Source organism: Phocoena sinus, chromosome 4 (genome assembly GCF_008692025.1).
Source record: "Phocoena sinus isolate mPhoSin1 chromosome 4, mPhoSin1.pri, whole genome shotgun sequence".
Classification (NCBI taxonomy): domain Eukaryota; kingdom Metazoa; phylum Chordata; class Mammalia; order Artiodactyla; family Phocoenidae; genus Phocoena; species Phocoena sinus.
The window spans coordinates 76,571,882-76,587,508 of NC_045766.1; the positions used below are offsets into that span (position 1 = coordinate 76,571,882).

The following is a 15,627-nucleotide window of genomic DNA, read 5'->3' on the forward strand; positions in this document are numbered from 1 at the left end:
TCCTGAGTCGTTGCAATCCAGTGTTTATCTCACATTTAAATCACCTTTCCGTTGTGATTAGCCACATTTCAAGTGCTCAAGAGCTACGTGTGGCTAATGACCCACACTGGACAGCACAGTTCTAGACAGTGAAAAGTCTTCAAGATCGGTTAACGAGATATGGAAGGCTCGTAGGCAGGGCAAGCAGGAGAGTGACATGTCAGATGTGCATTTTAGAAAGCTGGTGTTGACAATCACGTGAAGGACACATTTCCATGCAGGGATGAATGGAGGTGGAGAGGCCAGAGGTAAGGTTTTTTGGCACGTGGCTGGTAAGACTGGAAATGGGTGAGTCTTTATGAAGAGCAATTTGGCAGTGCTATCAGAATTATGACTGCATATACATCCCTATTCTGCAGTTCCACTTCTAGGAATTTGTCCCGTTTATTGATTAGCACCTCTGTGAAGTGACCTATGTACTAAGTTGTTCTTTACAGCCTTTTTTATAATAGTAAAAGATTAGAGGGCTTCCCTGGTGGCAGTGGTTGAGGGTCCGCCTGCCGATGCCGGGGACGCGGGTTCGTGCCCCGGTCCGGGAGGATCCCACGTGCCGCGGAGCGGCTGGGCCCCCGTGAGCCATGGCCGCTGAGCCTGCGCGTCCGGAGCCTGTGCTCCGCGACGGGAGGGGCCGCGGCAGTGAGAGGCCCGCGTACTACAAAAAAAAAAAAAAAGATTAGAAACTCCTTGTGTCCATAAAAGAGGGTACTAGCAGTTGAATAACTTATAGTGCATCTATGCAATGGAATGCAATGAGCAGTAGAAAGAAGGAAGACCCTCTCTGTGTGCCAACATGGAAAGATCTCTAGAATACATTAAATGGAAAAGGGAAGATGCAGAACAGTGTGTGTAACATGCTACCTTTGGAGGATGGGCACAGGCTCTGAAGAGCATTCTGACCAAGGTGAAGTCCCAGAGCTTCCTCCCCCTGAGGGCAAAGACCCAGAGGTGAAGGAGAGTTTGGAGAACATCGAGTAGTGCATTTCGCAGCACTGTAGTTCCGCCGGAGCATTGGGTGTGTAAAGGGGAGGCTGGGAGACTGATATGGCAAAGAGACCCTTGAATGCCAGGCTGAAGAGCTTGATCTTTACCATAGGTGATGGAGTCTGCAGAAGGTTTTGAGCAGAGAGTGCTTTTCAAATAAATGCCTTCTTTGTGAGGAAAAAAAGATGCTTTTGTGTAAAAATGCTTCTGGAAGGACACAGGAGAAGCTAATAACAGTGATTGCCTCTGGGAAGGGAATTTAGTGAGGGGAGTAGGAGGGAGCCTTTTATACTTTCAAAATTTGAACAATTCAAACAATAAAACATAAAATTAAGTACATTTAAATGTTTAAAAAGAATGTATTGCCATAGCTCAGGCAAGGGGCCCTGAGGCCCTGAAGTGAAGTGGTAACAATGGGCAAGGAGGGTAGGGCCGTATCTGAAAGTGATTTAGGTGGACAAGACCCAGTGATGAGTTGAATATGGGACAGAAGAGAAGATTCTAGATTTCTGACTTGAGTGGATAAATGGTGTATCATTTACCAAGTTGTGGCATCTAGGAGATAAAGCATGGATTTTGGAGGGGGTTGGGTGAGGGTAGGTAGCGGTGCAGGGAGTGGAAATGAGGAGACTATGGGTCCAGTTTTGCAGAAGCTGAGTTTGAGGGGACTATGGGACGTTCATGTAGTCTTGAAAAGTGAGGCTTAGGAGAGCCATAGCCTAGAGATACAGATGTGGGAGTCATATTTGCAGCTGGTGAGTTGAAGTCGTGAGAGTGGATGAGATCACCCTTTGAGGGTGTACAGAATGAGCTGAGATGTGCCTCTTGACAAAATCCTGGGACAGTTGACTGAGGCTGAATCCAGGGGAAAGGTCTGTAAAGGCAAAGTGAGAGGTAACAAAAGAACCAAGGGAAGATGGTATAGGAGAAGCCAAAAAGCAGAGCTTCAGGAATCAGAGAATGAAATGAAGAATGAAACTATAGAGAGAGGTCAAATAAAGATTAGGACAGAAGAGGGTCCACTGGGGTTAGCCACGTGGAAGACACTGCGAGCAGTTTCAGAGGAGGCTGGGGCTGAGCTGGGAGTCAGACTGCAGTGGGCTGAGCAGACAGGTGGATGGAGAGTCAGCTCCTTCATGCTGCCCATGAAGAGAAAGGAACATAGTAGGAACCAGTGATGGAAAGCTGGGAAGGCTTTTGTTGCTATTGTTGTTAAAATAAAAGAAGAGATTGAATGTTTTGGACAATACGCTCCTTGTTTTTAATTTCTTTGGGGTTAAAAGAGTGTCATCCGCCACTGTCAAGTCTGTCCCAGAGCCCTTGAAGCCTGGTCTGAACAAGAGTATACCCAGAGAAAACCATAATTCAAAACAACACATGCACCCTATGTTCATATCAGCACTATTTACAATAGCCAGGACATGGAAGCAACCTAAATGTCCACCAACAGAGGAATGGAAAAGAAGATGTGGTACCTATATACATTGGAATATTACTCAGCCATAAAAAGGAACAAAATTGGGTCATTTGTAGAGACGTGGATGGATCCAGAGAGTGTCATACAGAATGAATGAAGTCAGAAAGAGAAAAGCAAATATCGTATCGTAAAGCATATATGTGGAATCTAGAAAAATGGTATAGATGATCTTATTTGCAAAGCAGAAATAGAGACATAGACATAGAGAACAAATGTATGGATCCCAAGGGGGAAAGGGGTGGGGAGGGAGGGCTTGGGAGGCGGATTGACACATACACATTATTGATACCATGTATAAAATAGACGGTTTCTGGGAACATACTGTATAGCACAGGGAACCCTACCTAATATACTGTGGTAACCTAAATGGGAGGGAAGTACAAAAGGGAGGGGATATCTGTATGTGTATGGCTGATTCATGGAGGCTAACACAACATTGTAAAGCAACCATACTCCAATAAAAATTAATAATGAGAAAAAAAGAAAACAAGTGCAACATCATCTAAAGAAAAACCCACTGGAAGCCCACAGTGGGAGCAGATGCGGCAGTTTTCCTTCTTTTGTGAAAACAGCAGTGCCCTCTGGAGGCAAAAATGCATCTTCTCCCTGCATTTTTGGATTATACTTGGACTTGCAGCTTTTCCTGACATGTAAGAATAATCCTCCTGCCAACGCAGGTCACACGGGTTCGAGCCCTGGTCCAGAAAGATCCCACATGCTGCGGAGCAACTAAGCCCGTGAGCCACAACTACTGAGCCTGCACTCTAGAGCCCATGAGCCACAACTACTGACCCCAGATGCCTAGAGCCCGTGCTCCGCAACAAGAGAAGCCACTGCATTGAGAAGCCCGCGCACCACAACGAAGAGTAGCCACTGCTGGCCGCAACTAGAGAGCCTGTGCGCAGCAATGAAGAACCAACAAAGCCAAAAATAAAATAAATAAATATTACCAAAAAAAAAAAAGAAAGAAAGAATGATGGTGCTCTGATGCTGTAGAGAGTCGCACAAAATTTTCCTATTGTAGAGGCATCAGAAATAATTTCAGAGGCCTAGAGGCAACTATGTGGAAACAAGTGTGGGCAACGGTGTCTTTAAGCATTTTTATTATTATTCTCCTCAAAATTCACAGTCTTTAATTCCTACCTGTTAGAAGGAAAAATTATTAAAATATGTTTTCCCACGGTCTCTGATTTTTATCCAGACAATCCCCTTTCTAATTCGATCAGAGATATTTATCACAAACTCAGTAACGTATGTCCTCCACAGGCATAAGCACAGTTCCCTCTCTTTGGACACCCTCCAGGGGTCTTCACTCACCCATAGGCTGGTTTTTCCTCATTGCTCTTTGAATGCTGTGCTTAGTTTTACCATTTGGTATCATCATCCTCTTCTAAATATGTAAAAGCCTGCTTCGTCCTTTAAGGCCTGGCTCTAGCCTCACCTTCCTCATAAAGCTTTCCCTGCTGTAGCGCATACAGTTCTTTCCCTTCTTTGAATCTCTCTGTAAAGGATAGAGGGTAAACAGTAACAACAGCAGCGAAAACAATGTGTGCATCTTCACCAAGTGAAATTAAAAATCACTCAAGATCAGAAATCTTGTTTAGTCTTCCTGTTGTGTATTCTCACCAAATTTCCTAAGATGCTCATCATATTACATCCTTCTATTCATTCCTAGAAGGGGGCCACCACATTTGGGAAAGACAAAACAGAGTAAACATTGAAAGACCCCAGAGACCTGGAGGATGGACTTTTCCAAGGTAAAAAGCATAAATGTATATAAGTAATAAACTTTGATCAGCACGTGAATAGTTCTTCCTGTAACAGCAAAAAATCTGGGGTCTTCAGTTATAACTGGTATACTTATTTGGTTTTACTCTCCCAGTAAAAGTTTTCTCCTTGCCCCGTGCGAGAGATGGGGACTCAAGAATATGCTAGTATAATCAACAGAGTCAACATGAGGATGGGTGATTTTTAAAAAAATGTCGCCTCAGTATCATTTTTATTCTCTCTACTCATTCAGCAATTCTGCTTTTGCAGCACGCGGGGAGGAGGAGGATGGAGGAGGAATAAAAATAAGGGACCAGGGAAAAGGCACCTCATTTGTTTATCCTGAAAATTCCACATTCAGGCTTGTATCATGAAGTAAGCAATTGAAAGTGGTAGATGGGGAGGTGTCGCTGATGAGGATCATGTCCCCGTGTTGTTCTGTCTAGAGAAACCCCACAAACCTTTGGAGATTGGATCCTGGCTGAGAGTTTTGGGTCATTTTGGTCTGTGACCTTTGAGCCTTTTCAAGTGGTAATCTCCAGCCCTTCATCCCATCCAGAATTAAAAGTGCATTGGCCTCTAGGGAAGCGGGGTAGAGTCAGTGTTGGCTGGAACATTTAGTATTTCAGGTATTTCAGGCACACTCATTAAACAAACAAACGTGTTCCCCTTCCCCCTCAAACCCAGTGTTCTTAGGAAGGTTTCTGTTGCTTTGTGTTTATGAAACGGTATTTGTTATCAGTAATCTGTAAATCATTCGGTCTCAATTTTTTTTAAACCACTCTCACTTTTCACAGGGTGTTGGAGCAGCAGCTTACAATGAGAAATCAGGTAGGATCACCTCACTCCCACTGTTGTCTCAGAAAATCTTTGCTCATATCTTTCCTCAGTGGAGAAAGGGGAATACAGAGGAGATTATCTCCCCCTACAGATGTTCAGGTGCGTGACTGCAGGACCTTGTGGGGACCGGGCATATGCCTCAGAAGGGGGACTGCTTCGGAAGCAGTGTGGCACCAGCAGATGTGTTCCCTTAGGGCTCCCGTTGATCTTATCCTTTGCCCACAAGATGTGAGACCCTTCTGACCACAGCCCTAGAACTGAAACTGTTGATAAGAGGTGACCCACTGATTGTCTCCTTGCTCAACAAGGCTTGTAAGAGCCAAAACGGGGGCTTCCCTGGTGGCGCAGTGGTTGAGAGTCCGCCTGCCAATGCAGGGGAGATGGGTTTGTGCCCCGGTCCGGGAAGATCCCACATGCCGCGGAGCGGCTGGGCCCGTGAGCCATGGCCGCTGAGCCTGCGCGTCCGGAGCCTGTGCTCCGCAACGGGAGAGGCCACGGCAGTGAGAGGCCCACGTACTGCAAAAAAAATAAATAAAGAGCCAAAATGGAACCTGCCTAAACTTGGGTGGCCCACTTGAGATTTTCAACCAAAGCACAAGCCTGTTGGCTCGGACTACTCATGTGCTGCTGCTTTTAGGTGATTGTAATTGAGGTCACCAGAGGTCTTTCTAGGTGGCTCAGATTAGAAATGGGAATTGAAGTAAAAAATAATTACTACACTATAATCTGTTTCAGGGCACACATTTTTTTCACATCTCTGAAGTAAGGCTACTCTCTACCCACTGATAGGTTTAGTTGGCATCGTTTTTCCTTTCTCAGTGGCATATAGTGATGATGCTTTAGACCCCATGAAATACACTGGCACAGGCTGGGTTCTCCAGGACGCGGAAACTGAGATGGAGTTAGGAATGCAGAAGGTAAAAGGAAAAGAGAAGAAACTGGATTGGGCAGGTGGAACCATCAGACTGTAATGTAAACCTGGCGAAGCTCTGCCAGTCTGGGCTTCCCTGGTGGTGCGGTGGTTGAGAATCCGCCTGCCAATCCAGGGGACACGGGTTCGAACCCTGGTCCGCAAAGATCCCACATGCCGCGGAGCAGCTAAGCCTGTGCGCCACAACTACTGAGCCTGTGCTCTAGAGCCCGCGAGCCACAACTACTGAAGCCCGTGCGCCTAGAGCCCATGCTCTGCAACAAAAGAAGCCACTGCAGTGAGAAGCCTGCGTACCACAACGAAGCGTAACCCCTGCTCACCGCAACTAGAGAAAAGCCCACATGCAGCAACTAAGACCCAATGCAGCCAAAAATTAATTAATTTATTTATTAATTAAAAAAAAAAAAGCTCTGCCAGTCTGAGGTTGCTCATTGGCGGAGTCCCACATTGGACATCAATGGCCTTGTTCAGCCATTGATGGGAGCCACCCTGAGAATAGCATGACCTGGGTTGGAAGGCTGAGATGGGCCCTGAGGGGCTAACAACTGGAGGCTGTCAGCTAACCATACTGCCCCCCTCACAGAAGGGGGATCTGAGCAGCACATCATGTTGCTGCCACATGCAGTAAATAATTTTTAGCCAATCAGTTTTTTTTTTTTTTGGCAGTATGCGGGCCTCTCACTGTTGTGGCTTCTCCTGTTGTGGAGCACAGGCTCCGGACGCGCAGGCTCAGCGGCCATGGCTCACGGGCCCAGCCACATCACGGCATGTGGGATCTTCCTGGACCGGGGCGCGAACCTGTGTCCCCTGCATTGGCAGGCGGACTCTCAACCACTGTGCCACCAGGGAAGCGCAGCCAATCAGTTTTAATTCCACCAAAATCGCGCTACAAAACTAGAGTATGGTGGAGAATTGTTTACTGTCATATTGTCAGTGCTCCGCCCATGTGCTGGACTATGTCCCCAGGAGCATCCTCGACCAATGACTGATAAAAACTGGACAAATATCCCAGCTCCTTTACCCCTCTGGTGATATAATTCTGAGACACATGGTCTAAACTGTCCCCCTGTGGAGTTAAAGCTTCATTTGCTTTGTAACACCCCCTTTATTCATTTCTTTACTTTCCCTGTCTCACTTTCCCACTCTCCTCTTCCCATCCCACACCCCTGGTGTTTTCTGGGATAACCTCCCAAATAAACTTACACTCAAACCTCCGCCTCAGAATCAGCTCCTAGGAGAACCCAAGCCAAGACACGGACAAAGGCTAATGAGTTATGAATAAAGCCTCCACATATTTTTGACTCATAAGTAAGTCCTTTCTAATACTTGTGCCTTAAGCATGGGTCTTCCCACACTTGCCACTTTTATGTAGATTTTTTAAATCTATGAGCCCTGATACGCACAATTTTAAACCACCATCATTGTATCATAGTAGCTACCACTTATTGAATATTTACTGTATGCCAGGCACACGACTAAGCACTTTGTGGTGACTTACCATTGAAAACTCTTGGATATCTTTGGTCTAATGACAGGTCTAGGTGAGAGGGAGAATCAGGAAGGGGCCTAGAGGAAGCTTGTCTTTCCTCTTGCACAGAAGAAGCTCAGTCTCCTGGTGTGAAGCAGAATTACATCCTTTTCAAAGGGACGCTTGCTCATTTCTTTATTTTTTATCTTCTCTCCTTTTCCAGAGATTGATAATCTCAGAGAAAACTACAGTCGGCAAATTTCCATTAATCACAATGACTTCAAAATTTTAAAAGATAATGAGAGTCAGCTGTGGGAAGTCCTCCAGAAAAAATTTAGCTGTATCTTTACCCTAGTTTCTCCAGCCCAGGAAGGTAACAGTGAGTCTCTACAAGTCTTCAGAAAAATGCTGGTGCCCAGGCTAGAGTTATCTGTCTGGAAGGATGACCTCACCAGACATGTTGTTGACGTTGTGGTGAATGCAGCCAATGAAGACCTCATTCATGGGGGAGGCCTGGCCCAGGCCCTTGTGAAAGCTGGCGGCCTTGAAATCCAAGAGGAGAGCAGAAGATATGTTTCCTCATATGGCAAAATTCCAACTGGTGGCATAGCTATCACAGGAGCAGGGCAGCTTCCCTGCAAACTCATTATCCATGCTGTTGGGCCTCAGTGGGGGTTAATGGATAGCCAGGAATGTATCGATAAACTGCAAAGAGCCATTATAAATATTTTGAATTTTGTCAATAGTGATGGGTGCACTGAGACAGTAGCTATTCCAGCCCTGAGCTCTGGGATTTTCCAGTTCCCTCTGGATTTGTGTACACTGGTCATTGTGGAAACTATCAAGTATTATTTCCAAAACATGCAACTAGCCTGTAATTTGAAAGAAATTCACCTGGTAAGCAATGAGGACCCTACTGTTGCTGCCTTTAAAACTGTTTCAGAAGTCATCCTAGGGAGGAACGAGCTGGGGTCCCGGGTGAGTCAAGAAGCCACCCACCTTTTCAATACTATGGTTGTGAACAACCTGACTCTCCAGATTGTCCAGGGCCACATTGAAATGCAGGAAGTAAGTCTTTGTTTTATTCTCTTGTACTCCCAAAGGGTATCGCTGAACTGTTTATTACCTATCAAGTATGTTTTGAGCGTGTACTATTTCAAACACGGTTTAGAAAGCATCTTGTTAAGTAAGGTTAAGAGTATGGATTTCATAGCCAGACCATTTGGATTTCAATACTAGCTTTGCCACTTACTAACTGGGTGACCTGAACCAAATTACTTTACCGTTTGATCCTCAGTTTCCTCATCCGTAAAATAAGGATAATAATAGCACTTATATCTTAGAGTTGGAATCAGTACACATAAACTGCTTAGACTAAAACTTGGCATGTGGTAATAAGTATTTATAATTATTATTGCCATTACTCTTAGGCACCATGAGAAAATAGAACAATCTTTGACTCTGAGGAACTTAAAATCTATTTTATTCTTTTTATGTAAAAAGATTCTCTATTTGAAAAATCTCGTTAGGGAGACAAACCATCTGAACATTTCTAAAGCAACCTAGCAATAATAAACAAAAAAGTCTTAATACAAAGTGAATTCATATTTAAGAGTATATACATTTGTGACAAGAGTGGAGTGTAGTAGATCAAGAAGGATTACTTCAGAAGATGTGAGTTTTAAATCTGATCTCAAGTTATGATAGTTATGAATTGGCAGGAGAAGAGGCCTGGGTGGTTAGAATGACGGATCAGAGAGATACAGAGGAATTGACAGATCAAAAGTAGTAGGCTGGACCAGTCAGGAGACCTAAGCGGAGCTGTAAATCGTATTCTGAGTATATGGCTCTGTGCCAGGAGCTGTGGAGGATACAAAGTGTAACTTCGCATTTAGCCAGGGATCATAGGGCACAAAGGTGAGGACCCTGACAGGGAGGGGAGAGAGTCAGGGTAACAGTGAACCTAGGTATTTCTGAATTAGTGCAGCTTCTCTGCCAGGCAGGGAGTACCTCGAAGGTGGAAATCGTGGCTTGTTCATCTCTGTAGCCGTGGGGCTGGTCTCTGGGCATGCAACTGGGTGTTCAACAAATTACTGATGAATAACTGAAGGGGGCAGCAGGGAGCAAGGGTTGCAACAGAGGAAGAGAGAGAAAGAATATAAGGCTATATTCTCTATTTTTCCCCTGGATCTGACTCTCCTATGGCCACAATCAAATAGACTTAATCACAAGTGAAAATATGCCATTTATTGCCTGCAAGACAATTAGAAAGAAGACTGCGGGGACCCCATGAGATGAAATATTTATTTGATAAATCATTAATATGCCAATTTAAAATTAAAGTGGAAACATCCTGGTTGAGTAACTTGTCCCTTTAACTAAAATTTTATTGTATTTAATTATTGCCAACACAAGGAACTTTAAAATTTGTAAAGGATGCCAATGCCCCCGACTTGCAAATTCTGATTTCACTTTCAAAGTGACGCATTCATTAACATCCATGAGAAGTACCGAAGTTACCCCCAAAGGGAGCCAAAGCCATCGGGTTGAATTAGGGGGATCTGGGGACCCCACCAAGAAGGAGGCCTATTTCCCACCAAAGACTTTTTTGTCCCATTTGTGCTTTCTTTCACCATGTACTACTTACCTTAAAAAACACAAACTTTAGGGGATAGAAATTGCCTGAGAATTTTTATTTCCACTCTGTAAGACAAAATGAAAATTCCCATAGAAACAGCAAAAAGTGATGACGGTGGGGCAGAGACTGAAACCACTTATTGATAAAGCTTAAAACAAATCATAGAGAATGCTGTGAATCTGGGATATTGTGGGTATAAGCCAGCAAGGGGCTGACAGATGTTTGCAATAAAACTTGTATCATCTACATACTTTACCTAATTTCTGACTAGGACAGACAGATTCATGGCAGTCAAATGATCACGCTTTGGAAATTTTATATCCATTATTAAGTGATATGTCTGTGGATTTAGGATCTTCAAATGTATTTTTCAAAGCTCTTCAGGGAAATAAAGATTTAAATTTGTCATTTAAGAAAGTCATTTAACACTGAATCTTGTTCATTTTTTCCCCTTTTCAGACGAATGTAATTGTTAATTCTGTATATACACATTGTGGTCTTAGAGCTACATCTGTGTCAAAATCAATTCTACAAGCAGCAGGAGATGAAATAGAAAGGGAATTTAGCCAAAATATGACTAAAACACCACTAGATTCCCAGTTGGTACTGGTCACAAAAGGATTTAAGTTGCCCTGCAAATACGTATACCATGTGTTGTGGCCTTCAGGATATTCTGAACAAAAACTGGTAAGGTCAAAATAAATGTATCTTTCTGTATCTCCAGAGTCTACGTAGTCTGTTGAATTTCCATCCTGTCATTACATTCATGAAATGTTATTGTCAAGTGGAATAATCCCCATTCTCTAGTACTCCTGTGAATACCTGAAATACTAAACAGGTATTGCTGTCACAAGTTATCTTAAGAAGTTTAATTTAAAATATCACCTAACCCATGTCTAAATTTTAAGTGGACCTACCACAAATAGACACAGAAACATCAGGGCTCCCTCAGTCTGCACACTTGTTCACCTCACTGCACCCAGTGACCCTGTAGGCCTTTTACTAGTGGGCCTGGGATTCAGCCTCTCCATATCTCCTGCCATCTGTTAAATTCCAGGAGTACCCGGATCTCCCTTCCAATACCATTCCAGTCAAATCTATCGCCTGTGGTGTCTGTGCCTGTGGTGGAGCTTAGCTTTCTGCCTGACTCTACAACTGAGGGACGTAAATTACATGCATTAAAGAATAGGGGGAACCTCCTGACAAGTGGAGAGAGGGAAACTTAATCCCCTTTTCTACCTTTGTCTATCTTTATTTTGTCTCCATTTCTGGTCTTCTCTTGTTTAGAGAGCCCTCAAATCCCAAATTGGTCCGCCAGTCACTCTCTACCCCTCAGTTTTTACTACATTAGTAAAACCTTCCTACATTAGTATAACTAATATATATTAGTATAATTAGTATATGTAATTAGTATAATATATATTAGTATAACGTAGGAAGGTTATTAGATAACCTTCCTACATTAGTATTCAGTTTGAATGTTGAAACATTGATGGAAGTGTAAATCTGCCAAAAATAAATTATGTAACAGATCTTAATGACATTAAATAAATGTTGCTTACTTACTTTAACCTTTACCTCCTTTTATTAAAGCTCTTTATGTTGACCCAGAAGTGGCAGGTAAGTGGGGATAAACTGAAGGTTGGCTCTCTAACCTGGGGAGAAGGCTACATAAACTGAGGGAAATCACGATGCTCAGACGTCCTGAATGGCACAAAATGGACCACTTTCTCAGCCCTTTCATTTCTCATCATCTAACCTTATAGCTATAATGGGTCCCCTATGGAGTGGTACCTTTCCTGTTCTCTGAGGAGGGATGGACATGGCCCTGAGGAATAGTGGAGGCTGGCATTGTAAAATACGGGCAGGATTAAGGGGTAAGTGAAGTCTTATTTTTGACTCAAGGCTGATGTTGAATTTATGTTTTTCCTGCAGACATTGGAAACTGCAATGAAGAAATGCTTGGGAAAATGCCTTGAGCTAAATATAACTTCCATTTCCTTTCCTGCCCTCGGGACTGGAATCTCTGAAGCTGCAGAGATTATGTTTAATGAAGTTTTAATGTTTGCCAGACACCATTTGCAACAATTAACTGTAAAGTTTGTGATCTTCCCAAAAGAACAGCAGTTATATAAGGTAAGTTAATGTCTTAGAAATGTACTTCAGTTCGTTTGTTCATTCATTCACTCAACAACATCTATTTAGTATCTCCAGAGTAAGGCACGGGGCCTGTTAAGTGCTGTACAGCATGGTGATGGTCTAACTTGGTGAAATTTAATTTTTATAAATTGCTCACTTCTGACCTAGTAAAGAATGTCATTGTACAAGCCATGTTAACCTCACTACCTAGCTTCTGTCTTGTCCTTTGTTGGCGTTTATTCTTCCCTCTGCTCCTTAAAGGTAAGCAACCTCCTAGTTTTATGGGGTCCTCTACTCCTACCCCTTCTCTTTCCCACCTCCCAGGCTGTCTCCGTGTGGGTGGTTGCCATTTTCTCTCTCCCTACAAGGAAACAGACTTGTTCTATCTTGTTCTTTTCTGGAACAAGTGTAAAGGTTCTTATTCCTCTTGCTGCCTCACTAGACACAGGGAGGTTTGTAGTGTTTACTGATTTCCATTGCTGATGTCAAGCTATCCATGTTACATCACTGAAGAAGGAATTGGAAAGAGGTGTTCACAGTGGGGTCTCATGAGCCAGTGTAAGCCAGCTCCAGTACACCACTGTCTCATCCACAGCTGACCTGAAAGATTGGTGAATTACCCAATGAAGTAGCTTACCTTCTTGACAAAATTAAGCATCCTGTCATTCGAATGAAGTTCACCAGTTCCCCCCCACCCCGCCCCCAGCAGAGGACTGTTACTGGGCCCAGATAGGTGCCCTGAGTACATCTCTGGACTGTCCATAAAGCACCACATCCCTGTAAGAGGAATTAATCACAACTAGAAAAGAAGGCTCTCATTCTCTTCAACATACAAACAAAAATGTAAATGGCGGTTCAACAATACAGAAAAGATCAACCACAGTCTGAGGGCTCCCCCAGGGGCTAATAATAACAGTAGTTGCCATGAGTTGCATCAGCCAGATACTGTGCCAAGAAGAAGCTGTCTCTCTTCATTCTCCCCTCAGTCCCATGATGAAGCCACTATTGTCATCTCCATTTTACAAATGGGACCAGAGGTTAATATGTACACACCCATCCAGTGGCTGAGCCAAGATACCAACCTGTGTCTGTTGGTCTGACCCCAAAGCCTGTGTTCTGAACCACTAAGCAAAAACACAGAAAAAATAACTTGAAAGATGACACAGCTTTCAGTTTTGTAACTCAAAGGAGAAGATTATCTTACAAAGTAATTTATGTTATACCCCGAACATTGACCATTCCTTCAGGCTTTTTTCAATGTTAACACTACCTTATATCCATGTGGAAGTATGACGTGCACGTACACATATGTGTACACCTCTGGTCTTCTGCTAAGCACATCTTTTCTTCCTAAATAAGTCTTTCAATGAGGGGTGTATGTTCAGAAAGATCAGAGGGCACTTACACAGTTCTTCACAGGGGGCATTACCTCGGCAAGGTCCCTACATTCCAGAAAATGGATTTGTCAGGCATCTAGAGTGGACCTGACTCAGGAAGACCAACCCATACTGAGCTCACAATAAAGTGATATTTATGTTCACACACTCATGAATTTCCAGTTCATGGATGACAATGAGTAAATAACTCCCCAGCTGACTGAAATACTGCGTTCACTCGTATTTCATGATGATAAGGGTCCTGGGTGCCACTGAGTATCTGTAAAAGGCCATGAACAGTCATTCATTGGGTTATTTAACAAATATGTATTGCATATGTACCTTGTGCCAGACATCACGTCTCAGAAAAAGGAACTCCTTACTAGGAACACTCCTCTCACATTCCTCACATGAGGTGTTAGTCATTCGTGGACAGAGCTGGAAAAACTGCCAAATTCTTGTCATTTGGATCTACTTTTCCAAACTACTTGCAGACTTGTCTGCTTGTCATCCACACCCTCTATGTTATTGATACTGATTAAGTTACAGTTTTCTTTCACATTCAGTTCAAAAGCCTTGCCTAAATGACTTCTAACCCTGCGACACACACTGACTTTTAAATGACTTTGTAAGAGAACTGATTTTTATCCATGTTGTGTTTGTCAGCTGTTATTAGTCTGTGTATCAGCAGATAATGTTATGTCATTTGTTTTGGAGGGCAGGGAAGTCCCTCCCTGTTATGACCTCTCCAGGTACTAAATAAGCATGGTAAGATTGAGGGCTTTTTTGCTCTGTAAATAGCAGCTGCAAATATAATTTATGAAGAAAAAGTACTACAGATTAAGAAACTTCATTATTAAAGTTCAGATGCAATGAAAAATGTAGTCTTTACTACATTATTTACCGTCTTTTTCAATGAAGAATTACTACCAATTGCATCAACTTTAAACAAGGAAGACCCTGGGCATGGTGGTTCCAAACCCTAGGAGAGATGAGTTTTTTCAAATAGATACTATGTTAAAGGATCTACCTGGCAATATACATAAATCTTTGTGTGTAGACTGTCACACACTAATAATTATAACAATAGCTAACATATTGAATATTTATAATATGCTGGGTACAATTATAAGCACTTTACAGGAATTGATCATTTATTTAATCTACAAACAAAGCATGGTGTGCGTATCACTCTTTAAAATGAATTTGTTTTATTGATTACAAAAGCATCTTCCTCTGTCTTCTTCAGTGACATATCCACAGCTTTAGTTCAGTGCCTAATGTGCAATTAGCAGGGCATTAATATCTATGAATGAATGAATGAATGAATAAATGATATTCTGCCTTGGGATGTACATTCTCCTTCTTTGTATGCCAGATTTTAAGGTGCTTTTGTTTGTTTTTTCTTTTCCATTTTTCCTATACTTGTTTCCCCTACATGTTCTAATAGAGTGCAGTGCCGCACTTGCTGTTCCTGAGGACTTTCCTAAAGGCTGCTTTAGATTTGTGGCAGTGGAAATGGGGGGTGAAAGAGTGGATGAAGTCAAGTATGTGAGTGTAGGTAGAGAGAGGGATTTTGATGACAGTGGCTAAAAGCCCCACTTAGGACTCTCTGCTCTGTTTTGCTTCTCGTAGGTTTTCAGCACTGAAATGGAAAAGAATAAGTTGAAGCTGCAGGGTCTCAACAATGACCCTGGTGGTGAGTAAGAAACTCACGGATCTAGAAATAGAGTCTACCATCATAGGCTCATTTTATTCTTGATCATCCAAACTAATGGAGGGGAGAAGATGAATAAATAAGCCAAACATGTTTCATTGTGCTCCTGCCTGGATACCAATGTGCTCTATACCTGACCATGATTCTATTTTTGCTCAGTCTAGTTTCATGATATGAACAGAGAGAAGCTAAGTTGAAGTAGGTAATCCACAGTGTGGGTAGCTCATTCACAAATAGATGTCTATATATTTTTC

At 42.8% G+C, this 15,627-nt stretch overlaps 1 protein-coding gene across 4 annotated transcripts in view; it reads left to right on the forward strand.

Moving 5' to 3' along the window:
- Positions 1-15,627, forward strand: part of PARP9 (poly(ADP-ribose) polymerase family member 9) — a 32,579-nt gene that overhangs the window by 978 nt on the left and 15,974 nt on the right. The window contains exons 2-7 of one of the 4 annotated variants that reach the window (XM_032629880.1): positions 4,173-4,254; positions 5,062-5,203; positions 7,727-8,571; positions 10,601-10,828; positions 12,077-12,277; positions 15,292-15,355. In XM_032629880.1, coding sequence (XP_032485771.1) covers positions 4,240-4,254; positions 5,062-5,203; positions 7,727-8,571; positions 10,601-10,828; positions 12,077-12,277; positions 15,292-15,355 — 1,495 coding nt within the window. In that variant the 5' untranslated portion in view covers positions 4,173-4,239. The remainder of the gene's footprint in view (positions 1-4,172; positions 4,255-5,061; positions 5,204-7,726; positions 8,572-10,600; positions 10,829-12,076; positions 12,278-15,291; positions 15,356-15,627) is intronic. The other 3 variants (XM_032629882.1, XM_032629881.1, XM_032629883.1) reach the window with 3 other exon arrangements.